The sequence below is a fragment of the Bombina bombina genome, chromosome 4, assembly GCF_027579735.1.
Source record: "Bombina bombina isolate aBomBom1 chromosome 4, aBomBom1.pri, whole genome shotgun sequence".
Classification (NCBI taxonomy): Eukaryota; Metazoa; Chordata; class Amphibia; order Anura; family Bombinatoridae; genus Bombina; species Bombina bombina.
This window is the reverse complement of record NC_069502.1, coordinates 820,287,937-820,313,798: the sequence shown is the minus strand read 5'-3', so window position 1 is coordinate 820,313,798 and position 25,862 is coordinate 820,287,937. Positions and strand designations below refer to the sequence as shown.

The 25,862-nt window shown below is 37.8% G+C and overlaps 1 protein-coding gene across 1 annotated transcript in view; it reads left to right on the top strand.

The window, feature by feature from the left end:
* LOC128657910 (gastrula zinc finger protein XlCGF26.1-like) overlaps positions 1-21,022 on the top strand; it is a 33,509-nt gene extending 12,487 nt beyond the window's left edge. Inside the window, exon 4 of the mRNA XM_053712338.1 lies at positions 19,391-21,022. Within this exon, the coding sequence (XP_053568313.1) occupies positions 19,391-20,793 (1,403 nt within the window). The 3' untranslated portion in view covers positions 20,794-21,022. The remainder of the gene's footprint in view (positions 1-19,390) is intronic.
* Positions 21,023-25,862: the final 4,840 nt, after the last annotated feature.

Below are 25,862 nucleotides of genomic sequence, written 5' to 3'. Positions count from 1 at the left end.
GGGAGCAGGTGAAGTATAACTTTTTACACAGAACTTACTCTGCTGAGCTGAGGAGATTGTGAGGTAAAATATCTTCCTTTTTTACATAGAGATGCTCAGGTGATATTTTCCTGTCAGCTTTTCTCCTGTTAAGTGTGATCAGTCCACGGGTCATCATTACTTCTGGGATATTAACTCCTCCCCAACAGGAAGTGCAAGAGGATCACCCAGCAGAGCTGCTATATAGCTCCTCCCCTCTACGTCACACCCAGTCATTCTCTTGCACCCAACTAATAGATAGGATGTGTGAGAGGACTATGGTGATTTTACTTAGTTTTTATAACTTCAATCAAAAGTTTGTTATTTTAAAACAGCACCGGAGTGTGTTGTTCCTTCTCAGGGAGAATTTGAAGAAGAGTCTACCTGAGTTTTTCTGTATGATTTTAACCGGAGTAGTTAAGATCATGTTGCTGTTCTCGGCCATCTGAGGAGTGAAGTAAACTTCAGATCAGGGGACAGCGGGCAGGTTCACCTGCAAAGAGGTATGTGGCAGCATATTATTTTCTGAGAATGGAATTGACTAGAAAATACTGCAAATACCTATATAAAGTAAGTTCAGCCTTAAATGCAGTAGTAGCAACTGGTATCAGGCTGTCATGTATGTATATTTTCACTTCAGTATTCTGGGGAATAGCATTTCACTGAAATAATACTGTTTACATAAAGCTTTAGCCTATTTTGCAGTAAAAACGGCTTGCAGCAGGCTTTTTATGACAAATACATTTATTGATGTTAAACGTTTTTTGCTGGCATGTGAAATCGTTTATATTTCTGAGGTACTGGGTGAAAACTTATTTGGGCATTAGTTTTATCCACTTGGCGGGCATTTTGTTTGATTTATGACAGTTTACTGATCTCCCTCACTGTTGTGTGTGAGGGGGAGGGGCTGAATTTGGCGCTTTTACTACGCATCAAAAATTCAGTCACAAGTCTGTTCTTCTTCCCTGCATGATCCGGTTCGTCTCTACAGAGCTCAGGGGTCTTCAAAAGTTATTTTGAGGGAGGTAATCACTCACAGCAGACCTGTGAGATTGTGCTTGACTGTGATAAAAAACGTTACATTCTGTACTTTTTTTCTGCTATTAAAGGGCTAGTTATCCATTACTAATGGGAGCAATCCTTTGCTAGAATTGTATTTTTACTGAGAAAAAAGTTTGTTTTCATAAAATTATCTGTTTTATTGTACTCAACTGTCATATCTTTCTGTGCTTCTTAAAGGCACAGTGCGTTTTTTTCATACTATATATAAAAGTGAATTGAAAAGTATTTCCAAGTTTGCTGGTTATTTGCTAGTGTGTTAAACATGTCTGACTCAGAGGAATATCTCTGTGTTATATGTGCTAAAGCCAAAGTGGAGCCCAATAGAAATTTATGTACTAATTGTATTGATGCTACTTTAAATAAAAGTCAATCTGTACAAATTGAACAGCTTTCACCAGGCAACGAGAGGAAAGTTATGCCGACTAACTCCCCTCACGTGTCAGTATGCGTGATATGGTAACGCCGAGTACTTCAGGGCGGCCATTACAAATCACATTGCAGGACATGGCTAATGTTATGACTGAAGTTTTGTCTAAATTACCAGAACTTAGAGGGAAGCGTGATCACTCTGGGATGAGAACAGAGTGCGCTGATAATAATAGGGCCATGTCAGATACTGCGTCACAGTATGCAGAACATGAGGACGGAGAGCTTCAATCTGCAGGTGACGGTTCTGATCCCATTAGAGTGGATTCAGACATTTCTAATTTTAAGTTTAAGCTTGAAAACCTCCGCGTACTGTTAGGGGAGGTATTAGCGGCTCTGAATGATTGTAACACCGTTGCAATTCCAGAGAAATTATGTAGGCTGGATAGATACTATGCAGTACCGGCGAGTACTGACGTATTTCCTATACCTAAGAGGCTTACAGAGATAATTATTAAGGAGTGGGATAGGCCCGGTGTGCCCTTTTCCCCCCCTCCTGTATTTAGAAAAATGTTTCCAATAGACGCCACCACACGGGACTTATGGCAGACGATCCCTAAGGTGGAGGGAGCGGTTTCGACGCTGGCTAAGCGTACCACTATCCCGGTGGAGGATAGCTGTGCTTTTTCTGATCCAATGGATAAAAAATTAGAAGGTTACCTTAAGAAAATGTTTGTTCAACAAGGTTTTATATTACAACCTCTTGCATGTATTGCGTCTGTCACGGCCGCATCAGCCTTTTGGTCCGAGTCTCTGGAAGAGACTCTTGACTCAATAACTATAGAGGAAATTTCAAACAAGCTTAAAACACTTAAGCTAGCTAATTCATTTGTTTCAGATGCCGTTGTACATTTAACTAAACTTACGGCTAAGAATTCCGGATTCGCCATTCAGGCACGCAGAGCACTGTGGCTAAAATCCTGGTCAGCTGATGTTACTTCTAAATCTAAGTTACTCAACATACCTTTCAAAGGGCAGACCTTATTCGGGCCCGGTTTGAAGGAAATTATTGCTGACATTACAGGAGGTAAAGGCCACGCCCTGCCTCAAGACAGAGCCAAGCCCAAGGCTAGACAGTCTAATTTTCGTTCCTTTCGTAATTTCAAGACAGGAGCAGCATCAACTTCCTCTGCACCAAAACAGGAAGGAGCTGTTGCTCGCTACAGACAAGGCTGGAGACCTAACCAGTCCTGGAACAAGGGCAAGCAGGCCAGAAAACCTGCTGCTGCCCCTAAGACAGCATGAATTGAGGGCCCCCGATCCGGGAACGGATCTAGTGGGGGGCAGACTTTCTCTCTTCGCCCAGGCTTGGGCAAGAGATGTCCAGGATCCCTGGGCTTTAGAGATCATATCTCAGGGATATCTTCTGGACTTCAAATCCTCTTCCCCAAAAGGGAAATTCCATCTGTCAAGGTTGTCAACAAACCAAATAAAGAAAGAGGCGTTTCTACGCTGTGTACAAGATCTTTTACTAATGGGAGTGATCCATCCGGTTCCGCGGTCGGAACACGGACAGGGGTTTTACTCAAATCTGTTTGTGGTTCCCAAGAAAGAAGGAACCTTCAGACCAATCTTGGATTTAAAGATCCTAAACAAATTCCTAAGAGTTCCATCGTTCAAAATGGAAACTATTCGGACAATCCTACCCATGATCCAAAAGGGTCAGTACATGACCACAGTGGATTTAAAGGATGCTTACCTTCACATACCGATTCACAGAGATCATTTCCGGTATCTAAGGTTTGCCTTCCTAGACAGGCATTACCAGTTTGTAGCTCTTCCATTCGGGTTGGCTACGGCTCCAAGAATCTTCACAAAGGTTCTGGGGGCTCTTCTGGCGGTGCTAAGACCGCGAGGAATCTCGGTAGCTCCATACCTAGACGACATTCTGATTCAAGCTTTCAAACTGCCAAGTCTCATACAGAGTTTGTACTGGCATTTCTAAGATCGCATGGGTGGAAGGTAAACGAAAAGAAGAGTTCTCTCGTTCCACTCACAACAGTTCCCTTCTTGGGGACTCTTATAGATTCTGTAGAAATGAAGATTTACCTGACAGAAGACAGGTTAACAAAACTTCAAAACGCCTGCCGTGTCCTTCATTCCATTCAACACCCGTCAGTGGCTCAATGTATGGAGGTGATCGGCTTAATGGTAGCGGCAATGGACATAGTCCCTTTTGCACGCCTACACCTCAGACCGCTGCAATTATGCATGCTAAGTCAGTGGAATGGGGATTACTCAGATTTGTCCCCCACTCTGAATCTGGATCAAGAGACCAGAAATTCTCTTCTGTGGTGGCTTTCTCGGCCACATCTGTCCAAGGGGATGCCATTCAGCAGGCCAAATTGGACAATTGTAACAACAGACGCCAGCCTGTTAGGTTGGGGCGCTGTCTGGAATTCCCTGAAGGCTCAGGGATCATGGACTCAGGAGGAGAGTCTCCTGCCAATAAACATTCTGGAATTGAGAGCAGTTCTCAATGCCCTTCTGACTTGGCCCCAGTTAACAACTCGGGGGTTCATCAGATTTCAGTCGGACAACATCACGACTGTAGCTTACATCAACCATCAAGGAGGAACAAGAAGCTCCCTAGCGATGATGGAAGTATCAAAGATAATTCGTTGGGCAGAGTCTCACTCTTGCCATCTATCAGCAATCCACATTCCGGGAGTGGAGAACTGGGAGGCGGATTTCCTAAGTCGTCAGACTTTTCATCCGGGGGAGTGGGAACTTCATCCGGAGGTCTTTGCCCAAATACTTCGACGTTGGGGCAAACCAGAGATAGATCTCATGGCGTCTCGACAGAACGCCAAGCTTCCTCGTTACGGGTCCAGATCCAGGGATCCGGGAGCGGCCCTAGTAGATGCTTTGACAGCACCTTGGACCTTCGGGAGAGCTTATGTGTTTCCACCCTTTCCGATGCTTCCTCGATTGATCGCCAGAATCAAACAGGAGAGAGCATCAGTAATTCTAATAGCGCCTGCGTGGCCTCGCAGGACCTGGTATGCAGATCTAGTGGACATGTCATCCTGTCCACCTTGGTCTCTGCCTCTGAGACAGGACCTTCTGATTCAGGGTCCCTTCAAACATCAAAATCTAATTTCTCTGAAGCTGACTGCCTGGAGATTGAACGCTTGATTTTATCAAAACGTGGATTCTCGGAGTCAGTTATTGATACCCTGATACAGGCTAGGAAGCCTGTTACCAGAAAGATTTATCATAAAATATGGCGTAAATACCTATATTGGTGCCAATCCAAAGGTTACTCTTGGAGTAAGGTTAGGATTCCTAGGATATTGTCTTTTCTACAAGAGGGTTTAGAAAAGGGCTTATCCGCTAGTTCTTTAAAGGGACAGATCTCAGCTCTGTCCATTTTGTTACACAAACGTCTGTCAGAAGTTCCAAACGTTCAGGCTTTTTGTCAGGCTTTGGCCAGGATTAAGCCTGTGTTTAAAAATGTTGCTCCGCCATGGAGTTTAAACCTTGTTCTTAACGTTTTACAGGGCGTTCCGTTTGAACCCCTTCATTCCGTTGATATAAAATTGTTATCTTGGAAAGTTCTATTTTTAATGGCTATTTCCTCGGCTCGAAGAGTCTCTGAGTTATCAGCCTTACATTGTGATTCTCCTTATCTGATTTTTCACTCGGATAAGGTAGTTCTGCGTACTAAACCTGGGTTCTTACCTAAGGTAGTCACTAACAGGAATATCAATCAGGAGATTGTTGTTCCATCCTTGTGTCCTAATCCTTCCTCAAAGAAGGAACGACTTCTGCACAATCTAGATGTAGTTCGTGCCCTAAAATTTTATTTACAGGCAACTAAAGATTTTCGACAAACATCTTCACTGTTTGTCGTTTACTCTGGTCAGAGGAGAGGTCAAAAAGCTTCGGCTACCTCTCTCTCTTTTTGGCTTCGTAGCATAATACGTTTAGCCTATGAGACTGCTGGACAGCAGCCTCCTGAAAGAATTACAGCTCATTCCACTAGAGCTGTGGCTTCCACTTGGGCCTTTAAGAATGAGGCCTCTGTTGAACAGATTTGCAAGGCTGCAACTTGGTCTTCGCTTCATACTTTTTCCAAATTTTACAAATTTTACACTTTTGCTTCTTCGGAGGCTATTTTTGGGAGAAAGGTTCTTCAGGCAGTGGTTCCTTCTGTATAAAGATCCTGCCTATCCCTCCCGTCATCCGTGTACTTTTGCTTTGGTATTGGTATCCCAGAAGTAATGATGACCCGTGGACTGATCACACTTAACAGGAGAAAACATAATTTATACTTACCTGATAAATTCCTTTCTCCTGTAGTGTGATCAGTCCACGGCCCGCCCTGTTTTTTATGGCAGGTCTAAATTTTTAAATTATACTCCAGTCACCACTGCACCCTTTAGCTTCTCCTTTCTCGTTGGTTCTTGGTCGAATGACTGGGTGTGACGTAGAGGGGAGGAGCTATATAGCAGCTCTGCTGGGTGATCCTCTTGCACTTCCTGTTGGGGAGGAGTTAATATCCCAGAAGTAATGATGACCCGTGGACTGATCACACTACAGGAGAAAGGAATTTATCAGGTAAGTATAAATTATGTTTTTACAGTTATACTGCATCAGTTTCAAGTGATTTAGCATATAAGTATTATGTCCCTTTAACTGGAAGTTTCATAATGCTAAATTTCTGATAAAGCATTGTTTTACCTTCTGTTTTTATTACTCACATGCTTGTTTTAATTTACCTTTTGAATAATGTACATTTTTATGTGATTGGTATACAGTTTGATGTCTATTTAAACAATAGGCATATATGTGCTTTGTGCAGCCCCCAATAAACAGATTCTAAACCTACCTAGGTATGCGTTTCAACTAAGGATACAAAGAGAAACAAAATAATTTAGACAATAGAAATACATTGGAAAGTTGTTTAAAATTGCATGGGGTATTTCAATCATGAAAGGAAAAAAATTGGTTTCATGTCCCTTTAAGTCATCAAGTGGCCGCTTCAAAATGACTGGCTTCTAAATGTTCTGGGCTGCCTCTTTGTTTTAAACAAATTTGTTAGCCCTGCAGTACCTGATAAAGGAAATGACAGTAATTTATTTAAAATCTAATAAAGAGAAAAGCTCTGAGGGATTACTCTACCCTTAAATCAGAGACCACCTGATGGATTTAAAGAGGACATTGAAGTACAAGCGATTCTTATTATTTAGATTTAGTGCATTTTCTATGGATTAAAGGAACATATTTTGTATTTTAAAATGAGATCATAAAAAAAAATAAAAGCAGTAAGTACCTATCTGAAAAATACAGCCTTGCTTTATTTCATGCTTGAAGCCAACCCAGGGCTAATATGCGAGTAATTCCTGGGAGTGGGCTTTTGGGGGGAATTTGCTTTTTGAAGGGCAGTGGAACTCTCAAAAGGTATTGGTGACTTTGGAGTTTTAAAAGGAAGGAATGCTGAAGCTTTCAGACAGGTGAGTTTTGCCTTATTTCAGGGAAAAAATTATCTTTTTTTATAAAAAAACAAACTACACTAGGCAGTTTTTAGGGGTAAAAGTTGCGGGTGTGGGGTGTTAGGGAAAAAAAAACAGCACTGAGTGCCTTTACATTGCGGTCTATGGGAACTGTGTGTTCCCAGTAAATATATATATGGATATGCTTATATACATATAAATGTAACATTTGCTGCCATCGCTGCACTACCTACCCACTTCGCTGCGCGAGGTTCTCAGTCAATCTGACGGCATGAGACCAAGGCTCCCATCTGAGCCTATGGAAGCAAGCTCTCATGAGCTTAATGCGTGCGCTGGTATTACTTAGTTTAGCGCTAATATCGCTTTCCTGAAAGTGATATTTAGTGCTCCACTTGTAATCTGGACCTAAAGCAACACAACCTCAACAATATAGTTTTGTGAAAAATTTGGTAAAACAAAGAACATTCAAAGAGCGTGCACTACCCCTCTTCAGAAAGTAAAGGAATTAAGCACTCTTTTCAAAGGGTCAATAGTTCAAAAATAATATTTATTTTATAGAAAAGACCAATACACGGAGTGATTGCATGAACAAAATAAAAAATATTTTACAAAATATGGGCGCTGCCACTATGCCTTTTAGACTGATATATTATAAGCATACTATAGATAAAAAACACATGGCAATATATCACACGTGTCAGGGGACCGGTTTATGAGAGTTTGTTTAAATGCTTATGCAAACTGCCCCCTTATTTCAGTTCTTTTGACAGACTTGCATTTTAGCCAATTAGTGCTCACTTCAGGGTAACTTCACGTGCATGAGCTCAATGTTATCTATATGAACTAATGCCCTCTAGTGGTGAAAATGCATTCACACTAGAGGCAGTCTTCAAGGTCTAAGAAATTAGCATATGAACCTCCTAGGTTTAGCTTTCAACTAAAAATACCAAGAGAACAAAGCAAAATTAGTGATAAAAGTAAAATGGAAAGTTGTTTAAAATTACATTCTCTATTTAAATCATGAACTTTTTTTGGACTTGACTGTCCCTTTAAGTTATATTTCACTGATGTGATTGATTGCTACAGCATACTTGATATATCTAATTAACTTATAAGCATCTCAGTATTATCCTGGATCATTAAGAAGTTACATTCCTACTTTTTTAATGATAATATATATTTATCATAACGCTGGATATAAGCAATAGTGGCACGGGCACACCTAGGGGCATATTTATCAAGCTCCGTATGGAAACAGAAGTTATGAAGCAGCGGTCTAAAGACCGCTGCTCCATAACCTGTTCGCCTGCTCTGAGGCGGCGGACAGAAATCGACAGAAATCAACCCGATCGAATACGATCAGGTTGATTGACACCCCCTGCTGTCGGCCGAATCTGCAGGGGGCGGTATTGCATCAGCAGTTCACAAGAACTTCTGGTGCAATGATAAATGCCAACAGCATATGCGGTTATCGATGTGCAGTGGAAATGATCCACTATATATCGGATGATGTCCACTCGCACCATCATAAATAGGCCCCCTAGTCTCCACCTATGCACTCCACTCATACTGTATAAGCTCATCTTGTTGATGCATACGTTTTTATCTCACGGCATACGATAAGGAATATTCCCACCCAGAACTTGATTTATTGCCAGAACGGCAGAGTTTAAGTGTTTTTAAGAATCTATGAGTCTTTTTTTTTTTTCTTTTTAATAAATAAAGTTCCAAATGGTTCCTACAAATTCATATTTTTTATGCATTCTATCCCTAATATTTATCAATTTATATGATTATTACGGGGTGAGCACTCTTTTCTTTGTTGCCTGCCTTTACAACTCATACATCTTTATGATTTTGTGCTACCTGACTGTGCTGGGAGGGTGGGACGAGGGAGCGCAGTGAAAAGAAGCTTGTCGATCTAGGTAAGGCCATATGTTGTCTCATCTGTTTGTGCTTAGCCGCAGGTGCTGCAGTGCTAGTTCAGCTTGTTTGTTTTGACAACTTTTATAGCAGCACTACGCTGCCCTCTCTCTCTCTCTCCCTCTTCCCCCCCCCCTTCTCTTTATAAGGGCTTAACCCATTGAGGTCTTGTAATCTGTGAGTATATAATATTTAAGTGAGGGAGCGCTAAAAAGGCTCAAGAACTATGGAAGATAATATTTTGATATAAATATACAAATTTATTTACATAACTTCATACACATAAAAATACTTATATATTTAAAAGAATATTGTAACTTCAGGGACGTCTCCGAGTCCCAGCAATCTATCTCGCCAAATTCTTGAAATATATTGTTAAAATCCAAACATTGTATAGCAGATATAAAATACTTTATAATCAATGTATCATTTAAAAGTGATTTTCACCTTAACACTGTTTGTGTAGAGTGATTGAGAGTAGCTACTTTGTTTCTAAATGTTCATATATAAATGTCCACAATAGTGATAGGATAACAATCTTATATATCTTTTGCGTTAACTCATCCTTTTTTGACAAAACTTCTGATTCCTTTTAAAAGTCAATCTGAGATGCTGACCAATTGAGTCTGATAAAAAGTCTCGTAGTAGGAAAAAAGATTTTCGTACCTGTATATTCAGTCTCTTCAGGATAGTAGCACAAACGTATTCCAGTGCTTCTCCGATATTAGATTTTGTTTGTGTGCTGTTAGTACCTTAGATCTCACTTCAGATTTCCACCCGATCAGCTGTGCTGACGTGCACTCCTGCGCGATTTTGGGCGGGATCCATTAAACAGCCTTTTCTACTCCTTCTGTTTTGCAAGTTTGCAGTTATTTGAAGAGGTAAGATAAGTTTCTTTCAGGTTCTCTCAGAGCTAATGTGATAAGACTCTGTTTTTAACACTAACGCGTTTCGCCCTTAGATGGGCTTTATCAAGACGTATGTTGATATGTGGTATAGCTGGCATTTAAATAGCCCTCCTTGGCTCTATTGGTCAGTTTAGTGGGTGGGTTCAAACACTCTCGTTAAGGTGGATTTGGTTTCAGGTTCATTCTAGTGTCTAGTTAAGGTGGAATTCGATAGAATAATAAAAGATTACAATTCTACTTCTATAAAGTAATACCACTTATTTATACATTAACTCAAGACGTTTTTTGAGCATTTGATTTGAGGTAAACCTTGGGTCATTTCAAATATTAAAAAAGTTTTGTTAAATACATGAATAAATTATATTGTAAAAATTTTGTTAAACACATATGTAAAATATATTAAATATTATATGATACACTTAATATTTGCTAAAAAAAGTATTTTCCCTTATTTACAAATTAATTATGTTGACTCTTATTGCAATCTAGATAAATTTAATTTTAACACATTAGTGTTAGTTAAAACTGATTATTTTCTGTGGTTAGCAATTAATTTAAAAATTGATTTGAAAATTAATTTAAAAAGGGTGAAATATCTAATTCAGAATTCAAGCCTGATGGAAAGAGTGTCTATATATTGTAAATTAATTCTGATTCTATTTTCAATAGTTTTGTTTCGAAATTTCCCCCTCTCCAATCAGGGTTGGGGTTTTTTATACCCCAAAATTTAAAATCTTTAAGATTATTATTATGCTTTTCTCTAAAATGGGTATAGAGATGAGTGTCTAGATTACCTCTATCTATGCAAGAATGGAGTTTGCGTATACGCTCCCTAAGGGTCCTTGTGGTCTCTCCTAAATACTGTTTATGACATGAACATTGTATAATGTAAATTACCCCCTTATCTTGACATCTAATCATTTCTTTTATTTGATGTGTAAAGCCATTTTTGCTAGACTCAATTTGTTTACACTTGCTGCTGTATCTACAGGATCTGCACCCAAAACAAGGAAAGAAACCTGTTTGTTTTCTTTCAGTTTAATCACTCTCCATTTGTGGTTTTTTTTATATGATTTAAATTCACTGGGGGCCAATAAGTTCTTAACATTTTTTGCTTTTTTGTACACATATTTTGGGTGATTAGGCATTTGTTCCCCTATTATGGGGCCTGTTTGAAGTATATGCCAATGTTTTCTTAGTATTTTTTGAATAAGGCGATGATCACTGTTATAATCTGTAACTAGAGCTACATTTATTTTCGTCTCGGACTTTTTGTTGTCGTTTTCTGCATCATCTTTTTCTTTATATATTAAGAGATCTTTTCTATCTTTTTCATCTACTTGAGTTCTAGCTTTTTAAATAATTTCTTCGTCATATCCCCTTTCCTTAAATTTATTCTCTAGGATTTCTATTTGTTTCGTTTAGTCAGGCATTCTTGAGCAGTTTCTTTTTATTCTTAGGCACTGCCCCTTTGGAATATTATTTTTCCATCTACTTAGATGACAGCTTTCATAGTGTATCAGATTATTGGCATCTACCTTTTTAAAATGAGTTTTGGTTATTATTTCTTTCTCTATTATTTCAATGTCTAAATCAAGAAAAGTTATTTTCTCTTTACTTGTAGTATGTGTAAAGCTAATTCCTATATTTTTTTTGTTCATGTCTGAAATGAATTCTTCGAGTTCATCTTGTGTACCTTTCCATATCAAGATAATATCATCTATGAATCTTTTGTAGAGCATTGCGCCAAGTCTATGCGTGGGTATAAATTCTTCTTCCCATTTGCCTAGAAATAGGTTCGTAATCTTTGAGTCACATGGTGGGAATAAGAAAGCACATTGTAGCAGTTTTGTTTTCCTCAGACTTTAGTACTTACAGGCCAGTAATGCTGTGCTTACATACCTCACATGTGTATACTTCCTAGTTGCAGGCACATTTTTACAGTGCCTGAAACCAAATAAGCCCCATCTAAATTAAAGATTTGAGATACTACTTAGTTGTCCCTTCTGAATTAAACAAATGTGTATGTTATGCCTCGTAGTACTTGAAAGTGCATGCTTTGTTTGTGTTGTGTATCTACTTGTATGTGAATGATGTGCAGTGTGTGTATGCTGTATATGTGTTAAGTGTATGTTGTGTGTCTGCATGTATATGTATGCTATGTAGTGTTTCTACATGTATATATAGTATGTGTATGTAGTGTGTCTGTATGTTGTGTGTCTGCATGTATGTGTATGCTGTGCAGTGTGTGTATGCTGTATATGTGGTATGTGTATGTTGTGTGTCTGCATGTATATGTATGCTATGTAGTGTGTCTGCATGTATATATGGTATGTGTATGTAGTGTGTCTGCATGTATGTGTATATGGTATGTGTATGTTGTGTGTCTGCATTTATGTGAATGCTGTGTGCTATGTATGTGGTTTCTGTATGTTTTATGTGTCTGCATCAATGCGTATGGTGAGTGTCTGCATGTATGTGTATATGGTATATGTATGTTTTGTGCATGTATGTGAATGCTATGTTCTGTGTCTGCATGTATGTGGTGTGTGTATGTTGAGAGTCTGCATGTAAGTGAATGCTGTGTAGTGTGTGTATGTTGAGTGTCTGCACATATAAGCGTATGCTTTGTAGTAGGTGTTTCTGTGTGTGTTTGTTTATTTGTGTGCTCTGCAGTGTGTTTGTATGATGTGTGTTGCTCTGTAGTTGAGAGTGTGTATATGTGTGTATGCTGTGTACTGTGTGTGAGAGTATTTTAAGATATATATATATATATATATGACTCAAGATTTACAGTATATTCTTTATATGTAGATGATGTTTTTTTATTTAGAATTTAATGTATATGACAGGTCTCATGATTTTTAAGTAATTTCCCATCCCTGTTCCTGCCCACCACATATCACACTTTTGCCCTTGGGGGGGGGGGGGGTGTCCCTCTTATGAATTTGCAAATGTTGGGAGGTATGATACTCTTCTAATCTACTACACAACTGCTACTGCTCACTGTGTTCTAGCTTGCTTATGCAAATAAAGGTGATCACACATAGTAATTTGTAATCCACTAATGATATTGCCAACATACGTGCGTTTCACCCCTTCACAGTATCCAGTATACTGGGGCTTTGTCAGAGCTAATACTAGAGAGTTCATCCCCATTATTTAAACCCTTTTCCTCTTCCTGCAATTACCAATGTTTTGCCATTTAAAGTGACAATACATATCCAACAGGCGGCTTACATATAGTTTACAAATGTTAAATATTATTTTAGTTAGACATTGTAGCGCTTACTTTTTTATCATATTAACAAGACAGACAATTACCCATATCTAAATACATGCACCAAAATCATAAAAAAACAGCATGGTTCAACTTGTCATTTAAAGGGCCGTCTACACCAGAATTTTGTATTGTTTTAAAACATAGATAATCCCTTAATTACCCATTCCCCAGTTTTGCATAACCAACGCAGTTATATTAATATACTTTTTACCTCTGTAATTACCTTGTATCTAAACATCTTCTGACAACCCCCTGATCACATGACTTTTTATTATCTATTGACTTGCATTTTAGCCAATTAGTGATGTGATGTGCTGACTCTTAAATAACTCCCTGGGCATGAGGACAATTTTATCTATATCACCCATATGAACTAGCAGTCTCCTGTTCTGAAAAGCAAATACAAAAGCATGTGATATTAGGCTGTTTGTAGTGGCTTAGAAACAGGCAGAAATTTAGAGGTTTAAATTTTATAAAGTATATTAATATAACAATATTGGTTGTGCAAAGCTGGGGAATGGGTAGTAAAGCAGTTATCTATCTTTTTAAACAATAACAATTTTGGTGTAGACTGTCCCTTTAAGCTTACAAGGCATAGTTACCAAATGATATGCCTATCTAACCTTTTTTTTGTCAGGCACCCGTCCATATTGTTCCCTTTTTAATCTTAGGGTCTATAGTAACAATTCCTAATATTACCAAACAGACAGTAATTTACCTGTGTCTAATTACATGACAGAATTATATTGAACATGCATAATCCATCATTTAGACCTAAAGGAGACCTAGTTCTCAAAATAAATATCCATCTTGCTTCTTTTTGTAGCAGACATCTGCAAATTTTTAAGAGACTGTTTCACTATGATAAAAGGTAGCAAAGTGTCTTGCACATTAGTGTCCCTCTTATGTTTAATGTTGAATTCTATCCTTCTGGACACATTTGTTTCATCCTACATAGAAACAAGGACAGGAACAGTGCAGCAAGTATACTACCCTTACAGAGTTACAATTAAAAAAGTGTCTTATATCAAAGTCTTTTCCACTATTAGCTGAAACTATCTTAGTCCTTTCCAAAAAAGGACAAAAAACACTTTTGCCACACGGAAAGCTGCCTTTTATGCCCCTGACAAATCTGCTCTGGACAAGTATGTCCTTCAAACTTAGGGCTTTTAGAACCGTTAGAAGTGGAAAGTCTCCAACCACCGCTTTTAACTTATCATCTAACTGAAGGAGATGCTAGTTTTTGGATAGAGCCGATATTATATCCTCCCATTGACAGTTAAATGTGGTTATATATCTTATAGCCTCCTTCTTTCATTCCAAAGGCAGGGAGAGTCCACATCTTCATTCCTTACTGTTGGGAATATCAATACCTGGCCACCAGGAGGAGGCAAAGACACCCCAGCCAAAGGCTATACATATCCCCCTCCCACTTACCCCATCCCCCAGTCATTATTTGCATTTCGTCACTATAGGTGTAAGAAGAAATAGAGATATAGTCCTTTTAATGGGTATTTTCCCTTCAAGAGAAGACTGGGGGTTTTGAGTAGCCATGTAATTCTCTCAGTGAGAGTTGTGGTGAAATTTAGCTACTAGATGTCACAGGGAACGATCTCTGTCCTCTATCTAGTATCTTAGTACTATTACCCCTTTGGGCAACCAGTGTTGGTGTTTACACTGTTTCCCTTAATATCAGGTCCCTGTCAGAACTGGAATAGACTGTCAGACCTTGAGTTGCTGTGCCTGCTCCACAGCACGAATCCTGGAGGGTAAGTCCTTATATTTTATTCCTGGGAATAATGCCGAGTTGGCTTCCTTAAAATAGGAGACTGTTTATTATAAGATCACAAGGTGATACTTTAATTACTGTTATGAATCAGGGGACACATTTTAACACCTCCGGTATGGAGGTTAGAAAATTGAGCAGTTGGGGCATGTATATGTGCTGCTTTGCTCCTTCTAACACTGGAGCACTTGTGTGGGTTTTTTGATGGAGAGATGCGACTAAGATTAGTCACTTATGGCTCATGAGGGATTTTTTACTTTTGCCGGGGCTCATAAGCATTACGCAGCTTTAATTCAGCTTGTGCGCTTTTCCTCCGATATGGGGGCAGTCTCTGTATGCCATGTGACCAGTGCAGTTGGCTAGTTGGAAGCCTCTATTGCTGTGAGTGACAATATACTCCTGATTACTTCAGCGATAACGCTCAAGGGAGAAGTCTGATTCTCTGGTATCATAGGAGGTGGTAAGTGCCCCAGCTAAGGTTTGCAGGGCAGAGGTGCCATTTTATATTTAAAGATTTTTGCTGTTATTTCTTACTGTTGAGACAGCATTCCCACCACTATGGAGGATACTGATGTTAACCCCTCTGAGGGGTTCCCTATTAATGTATCTAATATGTTTATTTTGTGAGGAAAATATGGTTTGTCCTCCTGCACAGTTCTGTTCTACATGCCTAAGTTCAGTATTACTAGCCAAGAAGGAGTCTAAGTCTGTCCCCCTCCCCCCTAGCAAATTTATGCTTTCTGAGCCTTTCACCACTCAGGACTCTGTTGTCCAAGATATGCCGGTACTTTTGCAGCTGTCCCCTTTTAACCCTATATCACAAGCAGTGCCCCATGTTGCAGATTTTTTTGCCAGCAGATTTTGCTTCTCAACTACAATCAGCTGTCTCAGCTGTGCTAAATGCTATTCCTACCTTTGGTAAACATAAGAGAAAGGTTAAACGTATTCTACTGATTTGGGGGTTAATCCCTCTATTCAGTCTGAGTTAACTAGTTTGTCTCACTCCTCTGAGGATGAACTGACTTATATAGCTTCTGAGGTTAAGCTTTCAGAGTCCGAGGTTTCAGAGATTAAATCTGTTATACCTGAGGAATCTAACTTCAGATTTAAATTAGAACACCTCAGTTTCCTGCTGAAAGAGGTCCTGTCTATGTTAGACGTCCCTGACTTCAAGCAGTCTGACGAACCCAAGATCCCTAAATTAATAGGGTCTATGATGTCAAGAAAACTTCAGGAGCTTTTTCCGGCCCGGATGGCAGACATTATTTTGAAGGAATGGGAAAGAATTGGGACTCCCTTTTCCCCTAACTTTTAAAATGGTGTTCCCAGTTCTAGACTCCAATTTGAAACTTTGGAGTTCCATCCCTAAGGTGGATGGAGCCATTTCAACTCTTGCTAAGAGAGCTACTATTCCACTAGCGGATAGTACCTCCTTTAAAGACCCCATGGACATGAGGTTAGAGGGTTACTTAAGGGGAATGTTTCAGCACATGGGTTCAGACAAGGTTCAGAGGACACAGTCCTCCTCCAAGCCTGACCAGTCTAAGGGGACATGGAAGCCCAGTCAGTCCTGGAACAAATCTAAACAGGCCAACAAGTCCACAGATAACAAATATGCATGAAGGGGCGGCCCCCGATCTGGGGCCAGATGGAGTAGGGGGCAGATTGTCATTTTTTTCTCAGAGGTTTGGATTCAAGACGTTCAAGACCCTTGGGTTTTGGATGTGGTCTCTCGGGGATACAGGATAGAGTTCAAATCTCGCCCTCCAAGGGGCAGAATTCTACTTTCAAGGCTGTCCACAAAACCAGAATAGAGAACAGCCTTCTTAGGTTATGTACAAGAAACTTTCTCTCTGGGAGTGAATATTCCAGTGCTCCCTTCAGAGAGGGGTCTGTTTTTTTATTCACATTTGTTTGTGGTTCCCAAAAAGGAGAAATCTTTTCATCCAATCCTGGACTTAAAATATTTCAACAAAATCCTCAGAGTACTGCCGTTCAAAATGGAAACTATCAGATCCATTCTTTTGTTGATCCAGGAGGGTCATTTTATGACGGCAATCAACCTCAAGGACGCATACCTACACTAATATGGCTAGACACTTTGCTACCTTTCATCATAGTCAAACTGTCTCTTTAAAATTTGCAGTGATTGATACTAGAGACCCTAATAAGGGGGGTACTGTCTGCTACAAAAAGAAGCAAGATAGATATTTCATTTGAGAACTAGGTCTCCTTTAGGTCTAAATGATAAGATGGATTATGCGTGTTTCTTATAATTCTGCCATGCAGTTAGATACAGGTAAATTACTGTCTGCTTGCTAATATTAGCAATTGTTACTAGAGACCCTAAGATTAAAAAGTGAACAGTATGGACGGGTGCCTAACAAAAAGAGGCTAGATAGGCATTTAATTAGGTAACTACGTCTTGTAAGCTTAAATGACAAGTTGAACCATACGCGTTCTTTCATGATTTTGGTATATTTATTTAGATATGGGCAATTGCCTGTCTTGATAATATGATGAAAAAGTAAGCACCATAAAGTCTGAATAATATAATATTTAATATTTGTAAACTATATGTAAGCCTCCTTTTGGATATGTACTGTGACTTTAAATGGCGGAATATTGGTAATTGCAGGAAGAAGAATCGGGTTTAAATAATGAGGATGAACTCTATAGTATTAACTCTGATAAAGCTCCAGTATGGATACTGTGAAGGAGTGAAATGCACGTCCCTTTAGCAATATCATTTGTGGATTACAAATTACTATGGGTGATCACCTTTATTTGCTTAAAGGGACACTCAAGTCAAAATTAACCTTTAATGATTCAGATAAAACATGCAATTTTAAACAACTTTCCAATTTACTTCCATTAACAAAATGTGCACAATCTTTTTATATTTACACTTTTTGAGTCGCCAGCTCCTACTGAGCATGTGCAAGAATTCATACAATTTACGTATATGCATTTGTAATTGGCTGATAGCTGATTCATGAGGAGTGGAAATATACATATCTTTGAAATTTACCAGAAAAAAAAAATACTACTTATTTGAAGTTTAGACTAAAAGCTATTGCATTGTCTTTTTATCATGCATTTGTTGATTATGCAAATCTACTGTATTTACCGGTCCTTTAAGCATGTTAGAACACAGTGAGCAGTAGCAGTCATGTATGGATAAGAAGAATATCCCGTTACACTGATGCTTCGGCTGGATGTAAACATCTGGCCATGCGTCCCTACAGGGGCGGACCCTCCATGTGTTTGAGGCTGTAATCACCTGGGACCGGATGAGGAGTTCTCTCTTAATGTTTGGAGGTATGGTAAAGGCAGCAACACATTACTTGGGATGGTAAGATAAGGATTTCAGCTGAATATGCAGTTGGGACCTTATGAGCAGTGATAACTGCGGTCGGTTTATACCTGCATAGTGATTGGGATATGTTTGCTATACACAATTTGGCTCATAAATGCATTTACATATATTCTACTTGGAATGCTTTTCTCTCATAGCGTTTCCCTGAAGTGGGACTTTGCAAAATTACGCTATATAATGGCTCTAAATATGGATGCTTAGGTTTGTTTGAGAACTAAAAGTGATATATTGGTATGTGTTTCATTATCTATGGTATGCTTGTAATTTATCTATCTAAAAGGCATGTTGGTACCACCCATATTTTGTATTGGAGGTATTTTCTGTAAAACAAATATTTTTAGACTATATAATCTTTGAAAAGAGTGCTGAATCCCCCTTAATTTGTGAAGAGGGGTAGTGTACCCTCTTTGAATGTTCTTTCTTTTACCACATTTTTAATTTGCTCTTTAAGGATCTGCACCAACGTCCCCTATGGGTATTGTTGGTTCTTGCTTTTGGATCATTCAAGCAGAACAATACATATTGGTTATCTGTTTTCCATAACTAGTTAAATTTATAATATAGTTTTGTGACTGATTTTATTAATTACATGTTATGTGAACATCATTTTAACTGCATGATTTTTAAAATGCAATCTAAAAAAATAATAGTAAAATTAATTCCAGAAATATTTATTTGTTCATGTTCACTACATAGGTATTTTAAATATTATACATTACTTTTTAAATGAAAATCTGATTTTTATTACAGGTAAAGGACGTGGTATAAAGCAAACATTCTAAAAAGCACACATAAGCAATAGCTATAAAGAATAGGTTTGGATCTGAAATAATTGCATTGCTAACATTAGCTATGAACACAATTTTAAAAACTCTACATGCATTTAAGGAAAATAATAGATAAAAAATGACATACATTTCTATTTATTTTAGGGATTGACAAATATAGAATGCAGAGGCATCCTTAAAAATAGACCCTAATGTCCAGTAAACTTCCTTTATGCCTTAGCATGGAAGATTGAAATATAAGGCCTAGGGTCATAACCTGTCTTACCCTTGTGGCAAACGCTTATTCAAAACAGTTAAATTATTCTCAAAAGAAAAAAATTATGACAATAATAATTACTCTCATATTTCCTATCAACAGGTGAATTCACAAACTGCAGTAATTCTAGTGCTGGTCAGACTGCAAATGCTTCTTTTAGTCTTTTTAAAAATCAAAAAAGCCACATGGAAAATGTATGTTTTACTTGGAAAACAAATCTTGTTGATCATCAAAAAATGCATACTGGAGAGAAAGCATTTTCATGTTCTGAATGTGGGAAGTGTTTTACTCAGAAATCCTCTCTTATTAAGCATCACAAAATTCACACAGGAGAAAAAGCATTTTCATGTTCTGATTGTGGGAAATGTTTTACTCAGAAATCAACTCTTATTGCGCATCTCAAAATTCACACTGGAGAAAAAGCATTTTCATGTTCTAACTGTGGGAAATCTTTTGCTCGGAAATCAAGTCTTATTGATCATCAGAAAATGCATACATTAGAGAAAAAAAATTCATGTTCTGAATGTGGGAAATGTTTTGTTCGGAAAACAAGTCTTATTGATCATCAGAAAATTCATACAGGAGATGAAGCACTTTCATGTTCTGAATGTGGGAAAAGTTTCACTCATAAAAGAAGTCTTATTGATCATCAGAAAATTCACACAGGAGAGAAAGCATTTTCATGTTCTGACTGTGGGAAATGTTTTACTTGGAAATCAAATCTGGTTGATCATCAAAAAATACATACAGGAGAGAAAGCATTTTCATGTTCTGAATGTGGGAAGTGTTTTAATCGGAAATCATCTCTTATTAAGCATCACAGACGTCACACAGGAGAAAAAGCTTTTTCATGTTCTGAGTGTGGGAAATGGTTTGTGCAGAAATTTGATCTTATTAGGCATCACAGAATTCACACAGGAGAAAAATCATTTTCATGTTCTGACTGTGGGAAATGTTTTAATCGGAAATCAAATCTTATCGATCATCAAAAAACTCATACAGGAGAGAATGCATTTTCATGTTCTGAATGTGGCAAATGGTTTGCTAAAAAATCATCTCTTATTAAGCATCACAAAATTCACACAGGAGAAAAAGCATTTTCATGTTCTGAGTGTGGGAAATGTTTTACTTCTAAATCAAATCTTATTGTTCATCAAAAAAAACATACAGGAGAGAAAGCATTTGTATGCTCTGAATGTGGTAAATGTTATACTCAGAGATCATCTCTTAATACACATCAAAAAATTCACAAAGAAAAAGAATTTTCATGTTCTGTGTGTGGGAAATGTTTTACTCAGAAATCAACTTTTATTACACATCAAAAAACTCACACAGGAGAAAAAGCATTTTCATGTTCTGAGTGTGGGAAATCTTTTACTTGGAAACCAAATTTTATTAGGCATCAGAAAATTCATACAGGAGAGAAAGCATTTTCATGTGCTGTCTGTGGGAAAGGTTTTACTCGGAAAATGGATCTTATTAAGCATCAGAAAATTCATACATGAAAGAAAGCATTTTCATGTTTTCACTTTTATTCAGAAATCGCATCTTATTAGACATCAAAAACTTAATATTAAAAGAAATCAGAGCTTAAACTCTTAAGTGCAGAGACAAAGTCATCATCCGTACAATGTCTAAAATGCTGGTGATGATTCTGGTCCTCTGGTGTACAAGCTCTTGAGGCTGTTTAAGGGTCCTTCTGCATCTCAAGTGGTTATGTGGTGGCCCGGAGTGTTTTTCATCCCCAGGGGTATCTGGGGTCCCTATATAGGTCTGAATAGTGATATGGCACAAATTAAGTGTGCATTTATGTGAGTTTTATGTGCAGATCAAAGAAGTAGAAATATCCTCAAAGGCCCTTTGTCCTTCTTTGAAATGTAGATATTGTTGAAATGATTATTGTCAGATGATCACTGGGATATCAGTTTTATTTTCCTAGTTGGAAGTTAAATTGACCAGGTGTGTAGCTGTTCAAGATGAGCCTCTGTGTTAATATCAATAATGCCTCCAAAAGCCCTTATCTGGATTAGGATAAGCCCCAGGAGTGGAGCTATCATTGGTGCAGTAGCACCAGGGCCCAATTGCTGGGGGGGCATAGTAGCCGGTCTATAAATAGGTGATTGCAGAATGTGTGCAATACTAATGCAGGGGAGCCTTTTATAAGTGCAAATTGTATCTAAATATCCTCAAAATCTTTATACAGAGCAGCATGTATATTATAACTGTGGCTTACTACTGAGTTACCTTTGGGGGGGTCCCAAAACAATTTTGCACTAGGGCTCTTAGTCTGCTGCTGATTAGCTCCTACCCTGAATTACAATTTCCAGTTATTAATTTCTATAGAAAAACACTGAATTAATATGTATTTTTGCTTATTTTAGAAAGATTACCTAATAAAATTATAGATCCACAAACGTTTTGACTGTACAGGTCAGAAATAACTCACATTGTATTGTTTACAACTATGTTTATTAAAATTTTAATAAAGATATGCATTTGTTCACACATTTCTGTTCTTGATTTCTCACACATCATGGAATATACATGCATAATACATAAAATAATAGTATAGTTTAAATCTGCTGGGGAAAAAAATAATATATAGTTTGTGGGTTTCTCACTTAAAAATAACTTTCAGTAGTGATTAAATGTGAGCAGCATCTAAAAGCTCAGAAACCGCTCAGCACGGTGTGAAATGGTTCAGCAGCATAGCAGTGAAAAGGACATTAAACAGTTAAAGATTGTAATATAGAATGTTAATAGAATCTTATTGGTAGGTCAGGGTAAAGTGCCAAAGAAACGAACCGCCACTCCTTCGCTTTAAATAAAAAGCTCCTTTATTTGAAAACACTAAAAAGGCATACACGCCAGCAGAGTAAGACAGGTCAAACGTGTTTCGTAGGTGTAACTTTTTCAATGACCTCTAACATCACCTGTTAACTTTCCCTTAATAAAGGTAATAGCCACTCCCCCATTACAGGTGTCATAGGTAGGTCAGGTGAATCAGAGAAAAGGAGAGCAATCAAATTAAACATATTTGAAAATCGTAACAAATGAGCATATATAAGTACAGAATTTAATATAGAATTACAGCAAATTTATTCTTAGAAAATTACTGAGTGTTCCCATATTCACACTCTACTGAAATTACAATTCATGGGTTATCTTATAGAGAACTAAACCTAACATAAAGGGTTACATTCATAATACTTTTAGATTGCTATAATCTATCTCATGCCTAAACTTTATTAAGAAAATTTAAATGGCCCCTTAATCTAAGGTATCTTATATCAAATAAAGAACCATGGAAGGATAAGCCATCTTGGTAAAATATTTTATATTAATACAGTGATCAATCATGAATGAAATGAAACTTAGGTTTCAATTATAACACCTCCTACTGTATATTACTATAAGATAACAAAAATATTATGTTCCTGGATTCACTACCTCCAATTTTTACAAAAGTTTAATCTACGTAAAGTTTTATGTCCCAATCTGAATTCAATCCTTTAGGGACAATTGTGTTCAATTGAAAAATCCAAAATACTTCCTTCTGACTCAAAAGCTACCGACCGTATATACACACTATATATAAAGGCAACACGTTAAGCCCAGTTATTGAAATTGGAGTGGCATATCATTTTTCTTTAATTGCAAATGAGTCATGTTTGTATTGGGATTATTATGCCTGGATGATTAACACTTTTGCTATAAACGCCATCCCATAAAGGAAAGTGATTGGTTATTGAGTCAGTACAAACATATAGTTAAAATCTCCACATCCTCTCAAAGTGAATAAACACCTCTTATTGGGAATACAGAGAACAGTGGGACTATCCTGTGCAGCAATTAGTCACTTTGGAACTTGTGTATGAAGTGTGCTGTTTGACTTTCTGTATTTGATTCAAGTACTAACTGATTTAAGGCATGGCTACTGAGAGTTATGTGTTCCAGTCGTTTGAAGAAACATATGAGGACTGTGAGGGTTATGATGATGATAAACTAGAACAGGAGGAACAAGAAAGTTTGGACTCACTTTTCTTTAAAATGGAGAGACTGTTAAAACAGGATACTAGGTGGGAGATTGATGTAAAAACCTTTAACATATATAAAAAGTTTCTCCGCATTTCAAGGGGTTTACGAATAAAAAAGTTTCCCTCATTTGAGGTAACAGATATAGAATTTATTAGGAAATGGAATGAGCTATTAACCCAATGCTCTCTAGCCCTTATGAATCTACTTATTGAATATAAAAAACAGCAGAGGTCCACCTTAATTTTAGAAATCAAGAAAGTGCAAGATTTCATACGCCCATTATCTGTTAAACCTGAGTTTAAAGGATATGATGACAAGATCAAGAGGGCAATGGAGGAGTCCAGAGAAAACTTATGTTTTTTTAAGAAGACTAAGATATCCAGGGACACGGATGACTATGATAAGGGGAATGTATATAAATGGATACATACAGGGGGGAGGAAAAGACAGAGAGCTAATAGCAATTACAAGCAGGATAAAAAGAGAGTTAACCTTCAGTGCTCGAGAAGAAAAAATTGTGCTATATGCAGATGACATCACAATTCTTCTTACTGACCCAATTTCCTCGATTAACTCGGTTCTCCTATTGTTAAAACAATTTGGCAGGTTTAGTTTTTATAAAATAAACGTATCCAAAACGGAGGCATATTGCATCAATTTCCCTGAAGAACAGTTTAATGTTTTACAGCGTAGGTATGACTTTCAGTGGTCTACTTCTTCCCTTACACACCTCGGTATAAAACTTAGTGCCGATATAAGCTCTGAGATTAAGCTCAACTTTGATACATTACTCGCAGAATTACAATCTTTAACTCACAGATGGATTTTAGAGAGATATCTTGGTTAGGGCGCGTGGCCACTATTAAGATGTCTCTACTTCCAAAGGCCTTATATATTTTTAGATGCATCCCATTGAACATTCCTCATAACATACTTCAACAGATTCATTAGATATTTACCAAATATGTTTGGGAGGGTAAAACACCTAGGATTGGTCATAAAATCATGCAAAGAGAATATGTTAGAGGGGGAGTATCCTTTCCAAATATTTTTCTATACTATGAAGCAACGAGACTGTCACATATATCGGCCTGGTGCCCACGTGTAGAACAACCAGGCTGGTATGGTTTGGAAGAGATGTCCATGCCTCAAGGTTTAAGTCTGGCGGACGCCATTTGGGTTCCAAGTTATAAGTCTATATCTAAACAAATTGAAAATCCCATAGTCCAACAAAATATCTGTCTGTGGCATGGTCTCCATCACACATGGTGGACGTGCCCGAAGCTGGGATCTCTCTGGCGAGATGTTGAGATTTTGCTCAATTCCATGAATTTGACCGTATCTCTAACCCCTCAATGCGTTGTCTTTCATGTGTTTGATGCTGGGCTACCTAAATGTACTAAACAATTAATAATATATATTATTTCTGCGACCAAACTATGTATCGCTAGAGCATGGAAGCAAATTGAACCGCCTTCGTTGGTGGATGTTTGTGAAGTAGTGCAATTTTTGGTGACAATGGAAAAATTTGTGTATAGTTCGCTCGACTGCATGGATGATTACTGGGAGATATGGTCTAATTGGATTCAGATTCAGTGACAGGTGGAGAGATGTACTTGGAAATAAAGTTATTTATGTATATAATTTTTTTTTTTTCTCTCTTACCCCCTTCCTCTTCTACACCTACGTACTTTAATAACTTATATTTCTCTTTTCAATGCCGCAGGCCAGGGAGACATGGTTGCAGTTTGTTAAGTCAGCATGATCTTATTTTTCAAGTTCATACAAATAATTGTATTCCCAGTTCCCCCATGATGGGGGCAGAAAATTAAAAAAAAAATAGGGTATGATTGTTTTCAAAATTGGGTCAATGAGGAACACTGTTCCTGATATTATTTATACTATTCCTGTTCCAGAAGATGCTTTCATGTAATGACAACTTTCTAACATATGAGATGTATAACAGGTTTTTCTTGCATAGTGAACATGTAATGTTTGTTTGATGTATTTCAGATGCATTGTTCCCGATTTGTTTTTTCTTTTTCCCTCAATAAAAATTTTGTCTCAAAAAAAAAAAAAAGAGAGTTAAGTTTAATGAAACTGATACTGAATATGATTCATCAGATTTTGAAGGGGTTACAGAGGAAACTAGTTCCACTGCCACTTTTGTACTACAATCCACCACAGATAGGGAGGACACAGCTATAACTACTTCCCAGGTTTCAAAAAACATGAAGGGTATCCTACAGGCAAAAGCAAAAGAAAAAAATGTAGGACACAACGGGGAAGGAGGTGCAGGGGTAGGCAGAGGTTATCAGGTGGAACAACAGGGGAAAACACATCGTTATCCCAGGAGACAACGAAGGTCTCAGAACAGGAAGTACATTTAACCTCCAAAAATTTTATTAATTTATCATCTGTAAAACTAACCCACAATCAGATAAAAGTGTTATCATTAGGATTGAATTTTGCCCCTAGTTCACACTTTGATTTGTTCCAAACCATTGTTGATATTAATAAATTTGTGCGATCACTT